Genomic DNA, 21480 nt, shown 5'->3' on the forward strand with positions numbered 1-21480 from the left:
AAGTTACGCGTTTCTGAGAAAAACCAAATTATGGCTAAAGAAAATGCGGACAAACAATACATTATGACTTAAAACTTTATGGGCAACAATAGAGACCCGGTCTATTCAATTGTACCCACTGGTTCAATTACAAGTTATGCTCTTTTGTAGCTCGATTTCAGACTCGCAGGAAACTCTACCTCTACTCTATACCTATCGCTTCGAGTGATAGTCCCTATGGTAGTTCATTGTTATATCGAGTACAGCTGTCACGTAAAGTTTTTACAGAATTTTTTTGAAAGTTAATTACATAATTTTTTTTAATGTAACATTTTAGTACTAAAAATACCCACGGAATGGAACTTGCTCTCATAGGGACCATCATTCGACGCGATAGGTATAGGTATTTAACTAAATCTTCTTAAGCTGAGCGTTAGAATACCTGATTTATATTTTCAATACCATATTACCTCGTCTTTGATCGCTGTTCAGGTTGACGCAACTGTAGACCAACGAGTATGACTCATAGTCGGTGTCCAAAATCCAGTACTCCACGGGTTCAGGCGCTGAAAAATAGCATAATTTGTTTTTTTTTTTTTTATGTGATTTCAGGAGGACGAGCGTGTCTTTTTACTCTGACTAAACTTTTCCGCTCAGAATCCTCGCTGAGCCCAAACATAGTTAAAATACAACTGTTCAATTCAAAATATTTATTTGCTTAAATAAGGGTACAATCAGGTGGTGGTTAAGCTGATGTATTAGAAACAGTCAATATAGGCGAGTACTGGCACTAGGTTCCCTTGGCTAAGGGCGACATGTATCAATACGTGGGGCTTTCTTCGTCAGGGTTTTGAGTCTGCGTCGCATTCCGCAATTAGGTATACTCATATATATCGATCAAATGTATATTCACCTCCAGGGAAGGTAACTAGTAGCTTCCCAGAACCGTCAGCAGTGGCTAGGACTGCAGAACCGGTGATAGTGTCCAGAGTCTCGTTGATGACTTGCGTGTTGTAAACTAAGACGGAGCCATCGTTCTGTATGGTGTACGTGGCGTCGTTACAAGTGCCAGTCTGGAATTCTGAAGCGTAGCTCTCGATAAGGCGCCAGCGAGCTTCGTACTGTAAAAAAATAACATAAAAAAACTATAATTCTTAAAAGATTGAGTTAAAAGAGGAGTTTTGATTAATGTCAGATGACATTCAATACAGTAAAATTGATCGAAAATCGAAGTCATTCCTTTGGGAACCATGGAAATGTGCTGTGATTTGGTGTGTGTCGGTGTAATGTGCTGCAGTAGCAGCATAAGGTGAGTTTCAGCAAGTTTTTAAAGAGAAGCTACATGGCATCATGAATGGTATCAATAATCAAGTAAGCGCTTTAAAATTATTTATATTTTTGCTTAAGCAATTTTTTTTTACCAAATTCCTTTAACATAAATACATAAAGTTCTGTATATTTGAAACCTTTAATTAAAAACGAATTACCTTCGTCGGATCGAAATTCTGAATGACTTGAATATTAGGATCGCACTGTCCAACGAAGACGACGGGGTCTTCTGGGGCCAGCACGGGCAGGTAGAAACAGGATTCATCGCTTTGGCTGGTCGATTCGAAGTAGCGCTCGTCTAAAACTTGAATGCCCGACATGGCCGCGCTAATGGCGTTTTCCGATGCTGCTGATATTTCCTTAGTGCGGCTTAATTTCCAACTGTATACTGAAAATTATAATAATTGTATATTTTATTTCTAAATGCAGACACGGGATTTCAATTTAAAACGACTCTTTAAAGCTAATAAATCTACTTGGGGTTATGACTTCAGAATTGTTATACGATACAATAAACATATTTTGTATTAAATAAGTGGTGGTAATACCTTCTCTATAGTTAGCATCGATGTTTTTGCAGCTGTACGCTAGAGCATAGTTTTCGTAGTCGGTTGCCAAAATCCAATAAGGAATCTCAATGTCTGAAACAATTCCATGTATAGAATTTAATCCTTAATTACATGAAAAAATCTCTAAAGAATGACACCAATTTACTTGGATTCGTCAAGATATAACAAAAGTACACAACAGAGTACAGAAATAATTACTTACTGTTGCCATCAGAGATGAGAGTAATAGTGAATCTAGCGCTGCTGTCAGTAGATGTCCTTACTACAGTCGCGTTAGTCTCATCCAGGTCCAGGCCAATGACTTGAGTCGTGTACAAACTGAAAGAATCTGCAGTCGCAGTCGTGAAGTCGTAGTTGATGCAATGACCCTCCGATTCCACTTTGGGGTAAGCGGCTGTTTCGTGCCATAGTCCTGAGAACTGTAAAATAGTACGATCAGACATCAAACACCTCGACAGAGTGCCTAAATACTTAGACCAAGGACATCGATAGTTCGAATCTACGCAGTTCTGAATGAAATCAATCACAAATTGTCCATGAAAATTTGAACCTGATGGTACATACGTATATAGCCACGGAATAAACAAACTGACTTTTTGGCTTTGGATCGATTATGATAATGTAGTCTGATGTCTAATGAAGTTAGTTATCGTTGTCAAGCTGATGCTTACTATTATAAATTGTCATTACTTATCTCTGTCAGATTTTTTCCCCGGATACTGTGAGCTTTTCAAAACAATCTCAAAGCTCATACTCACTCGATCCAAATTAAAATCCGGCTCCGCTTGGATACTTTCATCGCACTGTCCCGGAAACACCACAGGCTTGCCTGCTTCCGGTTCAGGGTAGTAAAAGCACCCATCATCAGTGTGGTCTCTTGTCACGAAATATTCCTGGCTGAGAACTTGGACGCTGTCTAATACGGTGCTGATTGCAGTTTCTGATGCCTCTGATATGGTCTTCTGTCTGCTGAGCTTCCAGCTTGATACTGAGAGAAACAAATATGGCCAATTTGATTTATGAATACACGGAATACATCTTTTATATTGTACACAAACCATTATTGGCGATTCAGAGCTCTTAGGTAATGCTTAATAGTTTATAATATTGTGTTAAAGTCGTTAACTTTTTTTTTGCTTATAAATTTGAAATTCTATTAGTTCTCACCTCTGCGAGAGTCATCACTGAGGTTGACGCACGCGTAGACTATTGCATAATTATCATAGTCCGTATCCAGCACCCAGTACGGAGAGGTGATAGTAACTGCAAAAGTGTAATTGATAAACATCCGCATAACAGTGAACTCTTCCCGAAACTCGGTTGAAATACATTTAATTATGTCCTGAAGTTTGTAAATATTAATTATAGTCTTACTTAATATTGATTGATTTTATTACAAAAAACTTTAATTTATTCATATTGTTTTTGATATACCTATATATTTTGGGAGAAAAATGCACTGACACTGCACTGCATTACCTACGTTAATATTTTCTGAAATTGTATAGGTAGGAAAAGTTGCCGTATGCATACCATGTATTTAACTTGGAAAAATACGACATGAAAAAAAAGATACAAATTTATCATTAATCTCATACTCACCATCAGTTCCAGCAACAGGGAAAGTCACAAGCAGCTTTGCTAACCCATCGTCGTTGTCGGGCACAGCGCTTCCATAGATATAGTCCAAAGTTTCATTGACGACTTGAGTGTTGTATACCTCCACGACGCCGTTAAGCGTGTAGGTGGCAGTGGCGCAGGTTCCATCTTGGAACTCTTGAGGATAACTTTCGATATCGTACCAAAGACCCATGTACTAAAAGATAATAGATAAGCAACAATGATAGTAAACGATCACTAATGTAAACATTAGGTATTTGAAGATCGCACGTAAATTATCAATATTGAGATAACCATGTATCTCGATTGGTAGTTTTATCAAATTTCAATTTACTATATTAAAACTAAGAAGACATTATTAGTATGCAAGAAGATTGGTAATTTTGATTACGGAAGTAATTTTAATCCTTTCGTATACTTTATACAGTATTTTAACTCCTACAACATTGATAAAATATTGCTTGATATCGAGGTAATGTATAATTCCAAATAATTTTAATTGCATACACACCACATTACCACCTATACGTGCTGTGCCTTATGACTTACCCTATCAACATTGAAATCAGTCACAACAGGGATGCTCTCGTTGCACTGCCCCCTGAACACGACGGGGTTGCCATCGGCGTAGGGGTAGTAGAAACAGCCGGCGGCAGTATTATCGACCTCTTGGAAGTAGCGGTTGTTCAGGACGTCGACGCTATCTATTATCTGGTTGATGCTCGTCTCAGCTGCGTCCGTCAGTTCTGTGGTGCGGCTCATCTTCCAACTCCATACTGGAATTTTACACTATACATTCTTCACATAAGTACATAACGTATTGTGTTGACGTGCATACTTGTCTTATTAGATCCAGAATTTCCAGACAACTTAAGTAATAGGAACCGTAAATGGTTGTTTCTTATAAACAACAAATGAATTGGTTCTTACCTCGTCTCCATTCGCTGTCTATATTTTCACAGGCGTACACAATGGCAAATGACTTGTAGTCCGTATCAAGTACCCAATATTCAACCGGATCAGCTAAAAATATGTATACATTTAACATTTGATAATTATTAAATAGGTGGTAAGTCTCGACGACGATGGTGAACTGTGAACACAAGTCTTTATAAAAACTGGTGCGAAACTGCTCAACACCGAGATGTGTGGCAGAAAAAGAGGGAGGTGTTTGCCCAGCGGTGGTATACTTGAGGTTCGTTACTAATGTTTCTTATAGATTATTATAAATGGATCACATGTGTTTCTTAAATATCTTGTTGCTCACTTACCATCAGGATAAGTAACTAGGAATTTCCCTTCATTGCCAATTGCCACTAGATTTGCGTACCCTTGGCTGGTGTTCAGTCGTTCGTTGATTACCTGAGTGTGGACTACACGCAGATATTCTCCATCAACTGTGTATGTCGTATCGTCACATGTTCCGATCGATGATTCGATCGGGTAGCTTTCGATTAGACGCCAGCGACCAGCGAACTTAAAAAAAAAACATATTTCGTTTATAAATAAATATTATCAAATTTGTGTTAAAAAAATCAAAATAAATTATTTCATAAATATAGTGTGTCATTCACGAAGACGCGTGCCTTGACTCGTAATGTCATGTTATTAAAGGTTATATTTGACAAATCTGCGCCTCATCGTGGATGATATGAACCATATCATTTTAACTACTTTTTTATCGCTTCGATGCTATTATAGATCGTAAAATTAAACTATTAACTGTACCTTTAGTGTAACTTCCATTCGATAGCGTAACGTAACTTTCGCGTTTACGTTAAGTCTCATTTTGTATGGGATTTTGAAGAGCGCGCCAAGCGGGACGTTTTGAAAACTCAAAGACCGAGTGTAAATTATAAGTACGTTTACTCAAATTGTCGCTCACGTTTACGTTTCGTATCGTATTTATAAGGGATCGCAAACCGTTTTATTTTTTAAACCGTTTTTGTACAATTACTCGGGAACGAAAAGGTTTTCGTTTTCGCTTGCGGTTACCGGTTAAAGAACTATTCTAATGAGGTACCAGTTTATGGCAAATTAGTTTTATTTTGTGTTTGTGGAAAGAAATTAACCGGTTAAATTGAATATATCTACAAGATACAACGGCAAATATTGCTATCTTTTTAACATACATGCAAACGAGTTTAACCGAGAGTCTCCGAAAGTCGAGAGTAACAAATATTAGGTATATCGTTCCGGCGAACCATAAAAGCTCGTTTCCTCTTATTTTTGGAAAAAAAGCAGACAGGCAGATGTTACAAAAAAGAGGATACTTATTGGTTTTTAAATTATAAGTGCCACCTAAATACATCCTGAGACAATTCCCACTAAGATTTATGAACATATTTAAGTGGCATTGTCCTCGGATTGAGGTATAAAATTTTAGGTAAAATAGGTACTAAACTAATATTAGTACGAGTACACTGACGATAATCTCTTCTTAACGATTCATTTCAATTCAATTCAATAAGCCTTTATTTAACAATCTTATTAACTAGTTTACAAAATATAATAAACATCTTATTTCCTAGTTTCACTTATCCTTAGTTTAAAAACTATTATTATATATCAATGCTCAGTTTCAGACATCGGAGTCGAGATTGTCTTGCTTTCCAGCATAGGCCTCCCCCAAGTTTCTCCAAAGTTCCCGATCATGGGCTTTCCTCCGCCAAGTGGCACCAGCAAGAGCTTTGAAGTCGTCTTCCCATCTTCGTAGAGGTCTATGATTTTTTCTGCCACCTTCTTAACGATAAGGAGAGAGAACTAAGTTTTTTAGTTCATGTTCAATCAATAAACCCGTCACAAATGATAAAACTTAGTAATGTCATGTTTAAATATACCTACTTATAAATTTCTGAAAAGATTGGACATAAATAATAAAATATTTTTATTTAACGTTAATTTTATTACGGTCTATTTAAAAAAACTAATAAACGTGTTTTGCACATTATATCGAAGCGAAATGATGAAAAAAATATAGGCATGTAAATTTGTTAAATATGGTATTGAGTGAGCTCAAACTTTTACATAAGTAGTAGCTGATTGTTGATTTCATCTGCGCTAGATATAAGACTTATACGGTCCAGACAATATCGAGCATTCATTAAATTATATTTATAAGTGACATTTATTTATTCGTTCAAGTATTTAACTAATCAATCTGCATAATAGAATGACTGTTTTTATTTTCTACTTTATAATGATATCATTGATTTTTCCTATCTACTACTCGTTGTGGAGCCATCATCAGCAGTAAGCAGTAGTATCATTAACATGTTAAAATGTTTACAAGCCCTCGCATTAAAAATGGTAGAAATACAACACAAATTAATATTGACCTAACTGATAAAGTATTAAGGGTGATATTCAAATGAACATCGAATCAAAACATCACCAAAGACGATGAAGATAAAACCTCTTTAAGAACGTTGATTATGAAGAAAAAAATGACACAATTGGGTGAGATACGATTATTCCAAAGTAACCAGACTCGGATGACATTCAGTTTGACACTTGTCATGTAAAAAGTTAATCGAGCAAACTACTGACGATACGTTTTACGTTAATATGCGAGTGTATTGCGCAACGTGACACTTGACAATTCTGAAAGTTAGCTCACTACTTTCATAGTTAAATTCTTTTCGCATGTTGGCAGACCTGGGTGGTAATCATCAAATTACGAAGTACAGTCCATGTGGGATCTTCCGGCGTATAAAGACCGCTTCTTTATTTGTTCAAGCTATAGGTACGAGGCCAATGAGTAAAAGAGAAGTTTTAGAGTATCGAACAAGCAATAAACTTTACATTAACGTGGATGCCATGCCAGTATGTACAGCAAAACCCTTAATAATGGTCATATAGCTGAGTACCTACTAATATTACCCGATGCCTACCTGAAGTCCGATATTTTTTCAACAGTTTCAGCACGCAATCAAAAACTGAACTGGGAGCCTACCCAAGATGACAATCGTTTGTGCTGACGTAGCTATGTATCTCTATCTAACTAAGAAGAGAAAGAGAACGGAAAGAGTTTCGTTATCGTAGCAAACTATTGTCATCTCGGCTAAGATGTAATCCCATCATCTTAGATCGCTCCTTGCATATCTACTTACCACTTTACGTGGCCAGTGCAAAGCAAGCATGAAGAGCGTAACATATCATAATGAGCTTCAAGAAGCGGCGGCACAGAGGCAAGTAAAGTATTCTACAGGATACATCTTGCTGAGTTGTTTTTGAGTGCACATAATTTTTGTACACATAGATAAACTATATTTATATTACAAAACAAAATACCAACTGTATTGTTTATATTGGATACCTACTTACCAAGACCTGAAAAAATATTGTAATGTAGCGAACGATCAATTAAAAAAGGCGTATATTTTATTTCAACTTTTTAATAATTAACATAATAATAATTATGTAAATCTACAAACAATGTCTTATTAGGTACCTACCTAGGGATAAAAATTGACCGAATAAGTCAAGCCTATCCACCGTTCTTCGGTCCGTAGCCTACTTCTCTCCGCTGAATGCTGGGAAGTAAATCTTCGTCCTCCTGATCCACTTGTACTTAAGCGTTTTGGGTAGATCAATACAAGTAGGTAAACAATTACTTTGATGAAAAGTTCCATGCTGGAGGAGGCAATTTGCAACACGGTAATCCATGGTGTTTCACATAGGTACACATCACATACATTATGTATAATTTTCATTTTCATCACACTTGCTCGAAAAAGGTTTTATTTCAGGCTGGCGTACTGAAGGACAAAAGCCTATATTGTTCCCTCGGGAGTTATGGATTGTGAAAAAAAAAATAGCAACCGAATAGATCCACCGATTACGTTTATTAGGTATATTACCTCTATTTCTATTGTATTTTCATCGATGGTAAAGGTAAACAATATATACCTAAGCAAAGTTTTAGATCGATACGGCTATATAAAAGTAGGTAATACGGAATGGAGAGATCTAATTATATTGTTACTTTGTTACATGTAAAGTGAATTTAGGTGTGTTAATAATAACATTATTTTATTGGGAACTACGAAAATTCCGATATAAGTAATTTAACGGTCACGGTTAGTTTCACTAGACTTAAATTGACCGGGATATAAACCATGATTACCTTTTATATTGTTTTAATATTATCGGGAGCTCCATAAAATAATATAAAACCGGTCAATTAAAGTCTAATTCAACTGTCTCCTAGCCTAGACGGTATTGACCCTGCTTACAAAGCTAGAGGTCCCAGGTTGAATTCCCGGTATGGGCAATTATTTGTGTGTTCATCACGAATATTTGTTCCCGAGTTATGGATGTTATCTATGCACCTAAGTATAAATTTATCTATACAAGTCTGTGTATCGTCGCCTAATACCCCAAGCACAAGTTTTTCTGAATTTGGGACTAGGTCGACCTGTGTGAGATTTTTATGGACTCACGAGCTCTCACCACGTACCAGCCTCATTCCTATCGAACACGTCTGTCAAATGGGACTATAAGAACAGTAAAGTTCGTAAGCATGATCCTGCACCACCCATCCACGAGGACTTAAAACGGGTTTGCTGAAGGAATGTGTCATCATGTCACAATAATTTCTAGAATGTAATTAATTCAATGAAATAGGTACCAATTCACATGTGTCAGAAGGTCAGAGGATGGCAGTTTTTTAAAAGACAAGGAATTTTGAATATAAAGGATACTATACCTATTTTTTTTTTAAATGATTTTTGTCAAACAGTGTCTAATAAGAAAAATAAAAATATGTTTTACGGTTAGTTTTCATTTGATACCATTTTCTTCAGAGTGGCATGAAAATTGGAAAAGTTATTGAGTGAAGAACCAAATATGTGAAGTATTTAAGAATATAAAGTGCTTGCTATTTCAAAGCTAAACAAGAGATACTTGAATTTGTGTAGAATGCTTCTGAGATTTTCGGGCAGTAATCTGCACAGAAAACTATTTTTGCCTGTACAAAGTTTAATATCTAAAAATATCAAAAAGTAAGCTCTGTTTAAACTGAATATTATCGCCCCTATATGTTATATTTTAGACGAAATACCTACAAATTACGTTTTCTTGCTCTCCTCAAAAATTGGTTAAAACCGAGATACAGCAGCAAATGCGACATGCCGTGGCCTCGTACGTCTGAACTTTTTCTTACTGCACGTTAAATGGGGTTGACCGGTCGAAGTATTTTACAGATGGCGCCAGCATAGGTTTTGTCAGTCCTAACGAATAGCGTCAGATTCTTGATTTTATTGTACTTTAAAACACTTTAAGCCAAATTTCAGAACAAAACTAGAGACAATTTAATAGTAAATATTTCATAAATGTTAGAAAATGTAAAAAATGGAATTGCCACCTGAGGGCGAAACTCCAAACGCAACATTTCACTCGACAACTCTCGAGTGACTAATTTAACTATTGAGTTTAGGTTTCGAAACGTTTATGAATGTCATATTTGAATTTACACTCGCCCGCAGTCAGCGCGTTTGAAAACGGATACATAATATTCCTGTTCAGGGGTCGGCAACAGGCGGCCAGCGAACCTTCCTGGTTATTTTGTATATAAAATTTATATCAGGTCTACGTCTCTCAAGTCGGCGCGTTCGGTACGCAAATGATCATGACATAACATGACATGACAGGGACAACATGATTCGTGGCCTTGCGCTTACAAACATCGATTTTGTTCGTAGTACTACATATAGTAAACACCCCTATAATGGAACAGGCACTAGTAATGGAATGGTATAGACAAATCCTGTAAAACAAGTATTTACCATCAGTTTTTAATCGCTGGCAACATTTTACCATAAACAAGAGCCAAAGAGCTGCTTAAGTTTAATTTTTCATTGATACTTGTTATTTTGAAAATTAATGGTGCCACAAAAAACCACAGTTTTTATTGGTTAATAATATTGAAACCAATTGCAGTAGCTTTTCATTAAATACATAGAAAACATAAAGGACGAATTGGACATTCAACTTTTAAAGCGTAAAGCGGTAGAAACTTTACAGGTGTCGGTGAAATTACAAAAACACTCCAAATTTTCTCTTAAATGTTCCATGATTGGTGCCGTTAACATATTATAATTGTATCTGTACTTAATCTATGGTCTATTCAGATTTACTATATAAGTATCGCGAACCACGAAGAAAGGGTGCATATTTTTAAACAGCTTGATTGTAGATTTTCACTATCGAAAAGTATTACTATCAAGTAAGTAAGGCAAGCGCAAGCCCGTGCGGCATTTGAACTTGAGAGTACTGCCGCTGTCGGGAACTTTTTTTGTATCCTTTAAAATAGGTATTTGTTGACAATTGTTGTCGTTGTCAGTCGTCGTTGACATTGTCGAGTGCTCTTTGCATAATAATAAATTATCAGATATAGTGATAAAGTTGCAAATTATAAACAATGTGCATTGGCTGCTTAAAGGTTGCCGACCACTGCATTTATTCAACCGAAATATAACGCGAACCAATTAAGTGGTGATCTTATTACGCTCGAAGATCCCACATGGGCTGTACTTCGTAATTTGGCCACCTATAACACCCAGTTCTACCAACATACGAAAAAGGTAAATTACTGTCAAAATGAGCTATCTTTCGTAAAGGACGAGTTTGAGGTTGCATGTCACACTCGCATGTTAACTAAAAAGTATAGGTTTTTAGTTTCCGAGTAGTTTTCTCACCTAACGTCATCGAATAGTTAACGAATATTTTGCTGTCATGATACACTAGACCTTCTGGATTCTACAGTTCTATCTCACTGTTTTATAAGATACAGTAAGTATATTTTTTTACTTTATTTTTAGGATATATCAAAATGTATAGGTCCTTCTTGTGAACGTAAAAATGTCGATCCTAGAACATTACCAATTCAGCGTTAAAGTTCTGTACAACAGGAATATCAGCCTGGCACTGTCCAACGATCACAACAGGCTCCCCCGGCTCCAGATCAGGCAAGTAGAAGCAGGCTGGATCTGTTTGGTCCACGCGCTCGTAATACTCGTTGCCGAGCACGTCAATGTTAGAAATAGCTTCATCGATGATTGTACTAGCCGATGAAGAGAGCTGCTTTGTTCTGCTGAGCTTCCAGCTCCATACTGAAATATAAATATTTTTTGTTTAAAAGATGGAAAGAGAGAGTATTTACTTATCAAAATGTATGAAATAGATTATCAAAATCTTTTTTCTCGCTGTGCATGGCCTTGCTGAGCTTGAGAAGTCAGTATTATGAAGACGGCGAGCTTCGTTTTCTATTTTTAAGTTATTATATAATATGCAAAAATGGCGTTTATTTCACTATGGTTGAAACATAAGGACAATTTTTTTTTTTATTTACTATTGAGCTGAAAATTTGTATACATTTGTATGTCGGGTAACAGTGCAATATTATGATGACATAGAGCTGATCTGGTGATGCAGTCAGGAGGTGGACATGGGAACTCTGTGATAAAACTACGCAACCTAATTGTGTTTAGGGTTTTAAGAATTGTTCTCGATGAATATTAGTTGCCTGTGGAAAGAAAAGTACAGTCAGCGATAAAAACTTGGACCAAAAATTAAATTTACAGTCTGTCTGATGGTATGCGATCACCGTAGCCTAGGGATGTGGACTCCAATTTTGAGAACATTTATCCAAAATCCAGTTGTAAAACATTTATACAAATAATTATTGGTTAACACACACATGAGTCAAAAACTTGTTTAGGGTGAGTTAAGGTTATACGTCTTTCTGTGGATACCATAAAATAAATGGACTTTAGAGCGTAATTTTCTTGCTAGACCCGTAAAGGCATATTCAAATCTTCTATTTATTAAAAGCTGTATGATAAAAGCTTAAGACAAGTAAAACTTATATTGAGTAGAACGACAAACCTTTCCAGAAAAAAATTAACCACATAAACAACCCAAGAAATAGATGCGATTAATGGCCAAAATTCAGAAACCCATGTACAAAAAAAAATGAAATTGACACTTACTTCCTCTATAATCGCTATCGAGGTTTACACAGCTGTAAACCAATGCATGGCCAGTATAATCAGTGTTTATAATCCAGTAAGGAATTTCGATAACTGAAAAGTTAAAATTGAAACAATTAAATATTGGCAACTTGTCAATAATATATGTTACAAATCATAAAAAAAGCATTTATTTCACTTTCTTACCTTGTCCATCTGAGACGATAGTTATTACCAATCTGGCACTTCCATCAGTAGAAGTAAAAGTTACATTCCCTGAAGAAACTGATAGGAACTGGTCAATAATTTGTGAAGACTGAAGATTCAAAGTATTACCCGTGCCTTGTGTAAAATCATGGCTGATACACTCTCCTGTTTGTTCGATCTTCGGATAGCTTTCAATTTCATGCCAAACTCCTTGAAACTGAACGCATAATGTTAGTAAATTATAACCTCGATATTGAAACGCCTGCCTCGTTAAATTGATATCAAAGAGGATAATGAGGGTCATGAGTGAGAATCCCTGATATCTGAATTGCTGCATGAAGGGACGTCGTAGAAAGTATTGGAAGACTCCCTCCAATACTTTCTACGATTTTATATGTTAAGATTACTAAATTAGAGGATGTGGTCATAACTATCACAATGTCTGTTGTGTATGGTTAAAAAAATCTTATAGTCAAAGTTAGAATGGTTTTTTACTTAATCCGAATGTGCTAAACTAAAATCGTAGTGCTGCATAGTAGTCTAATGTGTCGATATATTTATAGGTACATTAAAATATATCTAAAACAAAGGCACCGCCATAGGTACTTCTTTGGATTATTTTTAATAAAATAATGTGCAAATTTGTTCTTTAGGTTTATAGCAAACTTTTATATGTTAAATGATAATGTTATTTAAAAGGACTGGCAAAATCAAATATTGTTTATAGGATTTGGAAAGATTTAGATTAAAATGCAAGGCCTGACCGAAAACTAATGGATATAATCCTTATAATACTTAGACAAGAATAAACCTTTCGTATGTTTGTTCTGTTTACGAACTTTGTCATGTGGCAGCTTTATTAACATCATACGTACAGCATCCAAATTAAAGTTAGGAACAGCAGCGATTCCGTCATCGCATTGTCCTGGGAAAACCACAGGAACTCCAAGCTCGGGTACGGGATAGTAGAAGCATCCATCGGCGCTTTGATCTCTCGTTTGGTAATAACGATCGTCCAAAACAGGTATTGAAGCAATAACTGCATTGATTGTTGCATTAGCCTCGGCTGATAGCTCTTTGGATCGGCTGAGCTTCCAACTCCAAACTAAAAATAGGTGATCCAAGAATTGATTATTTTGTAAATGAGGACACTTAATTTGTGACCAAATTATTCCCGAATATTATGGGATATGAGAGAGGATTATGGCCGGGCATCAGCAGATATGTCCTTGCATGTATACCCAGGGAGCCAAAGCCGTGTATTCACTTTTAATGACACACAATGAGATAGATTCAGATTTATCAATTTGTTATGGTTTTGATCTTGTTACGATATGACTTTGACACAACTCTTAAGTAAACTCACAACTAGCAATTTACAATTTGTTCGAGTGTCCTGAATTTTCGTGGCACTTTTGAATTGCCTTTATGAGTTCTCTCTTATCCATTTCCAATATACCTAAGTATCAATTCGTTAGATATAGTTTTAAATAGATTATTAGTAACGTATCGTGTCATGTACCTGCTCATGTAGGATCTGGGGTTGAATCCTTAGATCCATATTAAATGTTTTTTTGTCATATGGTCATATGTCAATAATTACTCCTTTTGCCATTTCCGTATGTATATACACTATATACGTATAAATATATGATAAGGTAGAATCCACTATGACAGCTCAAAAATACCAAGAAAATTCGGAGCTCTGCTAGTGACTACAGATTTCAGATTGGACAGAAGTAGGAGAATAAAGTGATTCAAGCTTTGAGGCAAACAAAAATAATGTCCGCATGAAATTAGGTAAAACAGCAGTTACCTCCTCTGGTATTGGGGTCAATGTTGTAGCAAGTATAAACTAAAGCGTAGTTGTCATAGTCGGTATCCAACACCCAGTAGTCGGTTGAAGTAGTCACTGAAAATAAATCAGTGATTCATGATTCAATTTTTTATTAGAAATTTTTTACACAAATTGCTTGTGTTGAGGGTACTTAGACAACGATATATATAATAATATATGAATATTTATAAATACTTAAATACATAGAAAACACCCATGACCCAGGAAAAAATATCCATGCTCATCACACGAATAAATGCCCTAACCAGGATTGGAACCCGGGACCATCAGCTTCGTAAGCAGGGTCACTACCCACTAGGCCAAACCGGTCGATAAAAGGTCACACATTTTTAAACTAAAATTATTTGGTCACAAAAATATGCAAATTCCTTTTCTTAGTTGTCCAACGAATAAGTGAGTGCTCGTTACATGTTATAATGCTTATGTTTTAGTTATCATGATTTGCAAGACACATTCGAGGTATATTCTGTTTCATCGATTTCATTATCATTGTTCAATCTTTTTGCACGTATGAAGCAAGTTTGATATGATGCATCGATCCTGTTAGTTCATTTTTTGGCAGATAGTACTCCATTGTCATTACATTAAAAAAAACGAAGTTCGGTAAATTCTATTGAACGTGATCAACTGATCATTATTGTGATGAGTTAAGTGAGCTTTATGACAATATTTTTACTGTATTGCAAATGTATAAAGTATAATCTGAATCATTGATTTCATTTGAAAATTAAATTAAATTTTGTCAACTTTAATATGCTATTACAAAGTACCTTGTAGTACTGTAATCATAACATAACATCATAACATATAACATCTTTAGATTAAGCAAAACTAATAGTTTTATATTAACAGATAACATATCTTTATTCCGCGTTCATATCGGACTGATAATCACTTGTAGATCAACACACTTTTTAGAGGCCGATTCGATAAAATGTATTTTCAAGGTCCAAAATATTTCAAAAGATTCATCACGAATATTTGTACCTGAGTTATAAATATTTTCTATGTATCGAAGTATGTATATCGTTATATATCTCTGGCGTTGAAAATTGGCCCTTACGTTCATTTATATACGGAATAACTGTCATGTAAAATGTCTGTAGACACTTTTTTTGAAGGCTGGCACATTAACTTATTGAGAAATGTAATATCCCATCAGACACATTACATGTATATAGATGTAAGTCTAGCAACGCAGTTCATCTAATACAAAAAAAAAAGTTTTGAAATGTAATGCACACCAAGTCGCTTATTTTAGTCAGTACCGTAGGAGTCCACATAACTTGATTTCCATCGACTTGGCTATCTTAAAACGGTGTCAATATTAGAAATCTTAATTTAATACATACCTATATAATGAAATGACTTGGAAATCGCACACAACGCTTTACTATTTAAATGTACAAGGAAACACCCCACGTTGTTGAAGAAGCTCCTCGTTATGTAGTGAAACATGTTGAGCAATCATCGACTTACAATAAGTGAGTGACCCATTTTAAATATATTTAATATATCTATGTCTTACGGAAGTTTTGTTAATAAAATATCAACAACAAGCCAAAGCCAAAAATGCACAAGACTTACAAAATACCTACAGGCCAATCCGAGTTTTAGTTATTCGATCTCATTCCATTATAGTGTCAAAAGCGACATTTCTGCAACCAAAAATTTCACCTTTGACACTGACATATAGGTATCATATTGGAAACAGATCGAATAACTAAAACTCGAATTAGCTTGCTATGCAACATATTGGTAAGACAGTCAAACAAAAACAAATGGAAAAAAACCTTGAAAGTTTCGTACAAAAATACGGCCTAATTGTTTCTTCGAAAATACTCAATTCCATTTTTATTTACTTTATAAACTTTGAAGTATTGCTAAAGGTCCAGGAATATGCTATGTTTATTTACTTACACGGTGTTCCAGCAATCGGAAAAGTAACAACCAGCTTTCCAGTACCATCTGCATCTTCTGCTATGGTGGCGTTTCCGCGAATGGTGTCCAGTACTTGGTCAATAACTTGAGTATTGAATACATCGACGATTCCGAGCTCCTCGTCTAGTGTGTACCTCGCATTATTGCAACTGCCAGTTTGGAAGACGGAAGGATATGATTCGATTTCGTGCCATAATCCCATGTACTGAAAAAAGAACATTGAAATACCTGTGGTATTGGCAGAATGTATGATGTTTAGGTATTATTAACCGAATTAAATCATATGTTCCGATGCCTAAGATAAGAAAAGATTGGTATGCATATTTCGTACGCTGTGAAGTACTTCACAGTAGCTTAACAGATCGATCTATATCAACAGTAGGTACTGGTATTATCTCTCTCATTCGCGGATATATTGAGTTGAATGAAGAATTCGATAAACTTTTATTCAATATGAATCACTAAAATAAATGAATTTATGTATCGAAGGTTTTAACCATGTTTTAACGTGGTGTTCTTCTCACTCTCTAAGCGAATGGGCAAACTAAGCAATTCAGTTTAGTTATATTTTCATTTACAAGTGAAAAACTACATGAATCAGAACTGAATTATTGAATGAAAGAAAAAAATGAAAATGAAATGATCAAGTGAAGTACTTCATTTGATTATTTCATTTCGCGAACTACTCATGTTTACTAATTAATAAGATAAAAAAAAAATTGACGTGTACTCGTAGGCAAAAATGGCTGGTTACATAATGAGTAATTCTGAAGAGTTAAAAAAAGGATGATATCAGAAATGAACGCTAATAAGATGGAATTATGGTTGATTTTCGGAAATAACCGACATTGTCTGAACTACCCGAATATACCTTACTCTATTGGTTGTCACTTGTTAATTATTACATATATGCGTAATGCATGTAAAACGAATCTGAAACCACTTCAAATAGCGCAAAATAAAATCATCAAAATGCTTTTTCATTATGACTATCTAACACCCAGTAAACAAATTTACATGGAAACAAAACTTATGAATATTAAACAACTATATACCTACAGTACATGTATACTAATAAAAAAAATTCTAAGCGGTATGATTCATAGTCAAATCACATTTATTAAAAAACACCAGATATCCAAACGCAATAGCCGAAGAAAGGATCACATTGTTTTGCCACAAATAAAAAGCGCTCAGGGAAAACGAATATTAACTTTTGCAGGAGTACAATTATATAATAAATTACCTGATACTATAAAAAATGCACGCACTTTTATAATATTTAAAAATAAATTAAAACACTATATCCTAAATGACCAAAGCCTACTGAGTTATAACTGACCTACTGTTTTACTGTTTCACTATGTACACCTTGTTTGTGCAACTTGCCCGTTGAAATTCTACGTCTACCTCATTTTTCATTTTTAATGTGTAATTTCTGGATCTCTCGAACATATATTTTTTAATTATGATAATTACTTTAATTACAAACCATGTAATTTTAGTGATACTGCATGCTTTAGTTCTTAGAAATAAATCTGTAATAGTATTGTTTACGTTTATCGTATTATATTAATGCATGTTTGTTGAACCAAACATTTGTAAAACTTAAATACTTTATCTACGAAATGTATAAATAATAATTATGAATTCTATGTACCTATTCATCAAATTTGATAGAAAAATGTTTCTCATATAAGTGAAATGTAAATTTCTTTTTGAGAAAATAAAAATATTCTTTAACCCGATATATTGCCGTAGCGCACAAAGATCACTATACTCGTAACAATTAAATGATGGATATTATTGTGATATTTATCTCTGCCATGTAGGTAAATAAGAAGTGTCGGGTATGTAAAACGCCGTTACTCAATTTGCATGTATCTAGAAACACAACTTACTCTTTCAGCATCAAAATTAGCCATAGCAGGTATGCTCATATCGCAAGAGCCTCTGAAGACCACGGGCTGGTCGACCACATGTTCAGGGTAGTAAAAACATCCGTCGTCTGTCTGATCGGTTAGGTCGTAATACACGCTGTTAAGGTCCATAATCGAGTCCACCACTTCTGTGACGGCTGCCCGGGCGGCATCTGTTTGCACTCTCGTTCGGCTCGTTATCCAACTGTACACTTAAAATAATGTGTACAAAAATGCTTAGTGGAATTATGACTATTTCAAATTATAATGAAAATTGTGAAATTATTATAATTTTCTAAACACGCAACTACAAGGTATAACAAAAATAGTGGCTGATTAGAAAAGAATAGAAGATTTTTTTATTGACGCAAGAAATTTTTGGATTTTTTATGGAGGGTTAGTCGGCTTGAACGACCTGCCCCATACAAAAAAATATTGCGTGATTATTTTTTACTAATCCGAACACGATACGGAATATGCCCTTAAACGGATCCCCACTATTTTAGTTACAACATGTTTAACGCATTAATTGCCAGCGACCCGCGAGGCGGGTTCTCTGTTCGTAGTCGCTTTTCGGTATTAACGGTTTTTCTCATGCTATCGGCTACGCTCGTAGCGAGTAGCTTGCGTTGGGAGTAAAAGTGATAAGTAGGTGCCTGCATTTTTTGCAGACGAAACTATATAAATGAAGATACAGCTTAGTCAATAATTTTAATTAAATAATTACTACATTAAAAAAATCCAACTCGTGATAAAAAAAATAAAAGTTACCTCGTTTCTGGTTATCTGGTTGATCGATGCAACTGTACAGTATTGCATAGTCGGAGTAGTCTGTGGCTAATACCCAAAGTTCCTGATCTACAAATACTGAAATAAAACACGAAAACAAATATATCATTAAAGTACGTGCCTAATTGATTAGATAACATTTGCCGGTTAAAAATATGTACAATCATCCGTAAAAGTACACGGCGACTTTATCAATGAATTCAGTCATAATTCCGCCATGCGACTTCGCAGCTCGCTGTACAGTAAATTAAATGTACAGTAAAAATATAGATTTTTACTGTACATTTAATTGTATGTTTAACTCGTACGCGTCGTTTTCTATAGACATCACAAATTGAATAGGATCAAAAGTTAATTTATACACTGCACTCTTACAAGTGGGATACACCTACATTTTTTCAGCAGTTGTGAGACATTATATATTATTATTTGAGAATGACTCTTTGATCATTTCGCGAGCTTAGCTATTCACACTAATGTCGGAAATAGCATAAATCACAGCAAACATTTATTATAAAATAATGTATATACAAACTAAATTTAAGTTACAAGAATTATAACTATTTATAAAATAAACTAATATAACTAAACCTAACTAAAAAAATAAAATAACTAAAATCTACCCTCCAACCCTTGGCCTCTTGGCAGAGTGTCCATCACGCAGGCAGCATTCCCGCGCTGTATCGCAATAATAGCGAGTATTTGCGCGAGAAAGCTGCCTGCGCGAGGGTCTCCTGTTGCCTCCCTTAATCGCTTCCCGAGCTCCTTGTGGAGCCCACGCGCACCTTTGCCCCACGGCCCGAGTGTCTCGACTCCAAAGGCTACGAACTCGTAGTTGGCGCCGAGACAGCTATATTTGTTGTCCTTGTGTCGTTCTCGGGCGTCTGCCGCTGCCCCGGCATGTCTGCTGGTCGCTGAAATGTAGGACGCCGCCAACGTGTCGGCACAGGTAGCGTCCCACACCAGCGCACGGCCCATCCTCCAAGGGATCAACGACATCCCGTCCGGGCGCTTGCCATCGTCCCGCACGATCTGGGGCTCCAGAGCTGCGGGGACGCCGGCGCTGACGAGAGCACTTCTAAGGATGTCGTTGAGAGCGGAGTAACGAGACAGGCGGCCGGCGCCCGAGGAGCAGGAAAGGCCGTGATGACCAAGCCGATCCACTGAGGCCCCACAAGAAACACAGCTGTGGTCAGCGCAGATAGGGATTCCGAGACGGAGACCGACGGCTATGCGCAGAGTAATAAATAATTAGTAATTTAAATAGAGTGTCCAATGTCCATCACATACTCACCATCAGGGGCTACCTCCAAAGTGACCGACAATTTTCCGCCACCATTGGCATCTATAACTGTCGCTGTTCCCGTGATAGTTTCCAGTCCCTGGTTGACCACCTGACTGTTCACAACGTTGACCACGCCACCTTCCAGGGTGTATTCAGCTCTGGCACAGGTTCCAAGGGCGCTTTCAGAGTAGTAGCTTGATATTTCGTGCCACAATCCGGTGAACTATAAACGGTGGCATTAAAAAAATATAGGTAAATAAAATTTTTTTGGTAGGTTAAGATTATCTGTTCTTTTTCAAAGTCTATAATGTAATGTCTTCAAAACATATTTTTTTTGGCACATACCTATTTAATTCTTGATTTGCTACTATTAGGACACCTTAACTCGAGATTTAAATTTTCCTTAATAGAATGGATATAAAGATCTTTAATCCGAATTTTAAGAAAAGAGTGCGTATGTGCCCGATGTGCTATTCCATACATAGCATTTCTACATCCTACATTTTGTACATTCCTTATGTGTCCTTAAATACTCACTCTTTCGACATCTAAAGAGTCTACAACGGGTATGGTCGAATCACATTGCCCAGGGAGCAGAATGGGTTGATTCTCCTCAATCACGGGTAGCTCATAGCAGGCTTCCTCGCTGAAATCCGTGGATCTTAGTTCAGCTAAGGTGATGCCGAGGAGATTGTTCAGGCTAGTGTTCATCAGAGCGAGGAACAATTCGGTGAAAGTTTGGCTTCTGCCCAGTTGCCAGATGTATACTGTAAGGAATTACAGTTTTTTTCAGTGATAGACAAAAGTAAGGTACGAGATTTAAAAGCTTGATTATATCACTATTGTATACAATACTTTTTCTACGAGTTATCTAAAATAATACTTTTTTACGATAAAACCTAAATCAACTCTCTCTCTCACAACAAAAATTTAGACATAAACGCGCGACTCCCACCTTGCGTCCCGCGCCCGTGTAGGTTTTTTTTATATGGGAGCGCGGCGGCATGTGATT

The 21480-nt window shown here is 36.0% G+C and overlaps 1 protein-coding gene across 1 annotated transcript in view; it reads right to left on the reverse strand.

The window, feature by feature from the left end:
* LOC133528577 (uncharacterized) overlaps positions 1-21480 on the reverse strand; it is a 45143-nt gene that overhangs the window by 17824 nt on the left and 5839 nt on the right. Inside the window, exons 4-24 of the mRNA XM_061866012.1 lie at positions 21006-21235; positions 20478-20691; positions 19166-19261; positions 18377-18606; positions 16455-16680; positions 14493-14588; positions 13552-13781; positions 12677-12893; positions 12491-12583; positions 11382-11611; positions 4769-4973; positions 4428-4520; positions 4047-4273; positions 3480-3693; positions 3045-3140; positions 2636-2865; positions 2080-2296; positions 1857-1949; positions 1467-1696; positions 893-1100; positions 450-545 (exon numbers count right to left, since the gene is read on the reverse strand). Coding sequence (XP_061721996.1) covers positions 450-545; positions 893-1100; positions 1467-1696; positions 1857-1949; positions 2080-2296; positions 2636-2865; positions 3045-3140; positions 3480-3693; positions 4047-4273; positions 4428-4520; positions 4769-4973; positions 11382-11611; positions 12491-12583; positions 12677-12893; positions 13552-13781; positions 14493-14588; positions 16455-16680; positions 18377-18606; positions 19166-19261; positions 20478-20691; positions 21006-21235 — 3771 coding nt within the window. The remainder of the gene's footprint in view (positions 1-449; positions 546-892; positions 1101-1466; positions 1697-1856; positions 1950-2079; positions 2297-2635; positions 2866-3044; positions 3141-3479; positions 3694-4046; positions 4274-4427; positions 4521-4768; positions 4974-11381; positions 11612-12490; positions 12584-12676; positions 12894-13551; positions 13782-14492; positions 14589-16454; positions 16681-18376; positions 18607-19165; positions 19262-20477; positions 20692-21005; positions 21236-21480) is intronic.

This window comes from Cydia pomonella, chromosome 19 (genome assembly GCF_033807575.1).
Source record: "Cydia pomonella isolate Wapato2018A chromosome 19, ilCydPomo1, whole genome shotgun sequence".
Classification (NCBI taxonomy): domain Eukaryota; kingdom Metazoa; phylum Arthropoda; class Insecta; order Lepidoptera; family Tortricidae; genus Cydia; species Cydia pomonella.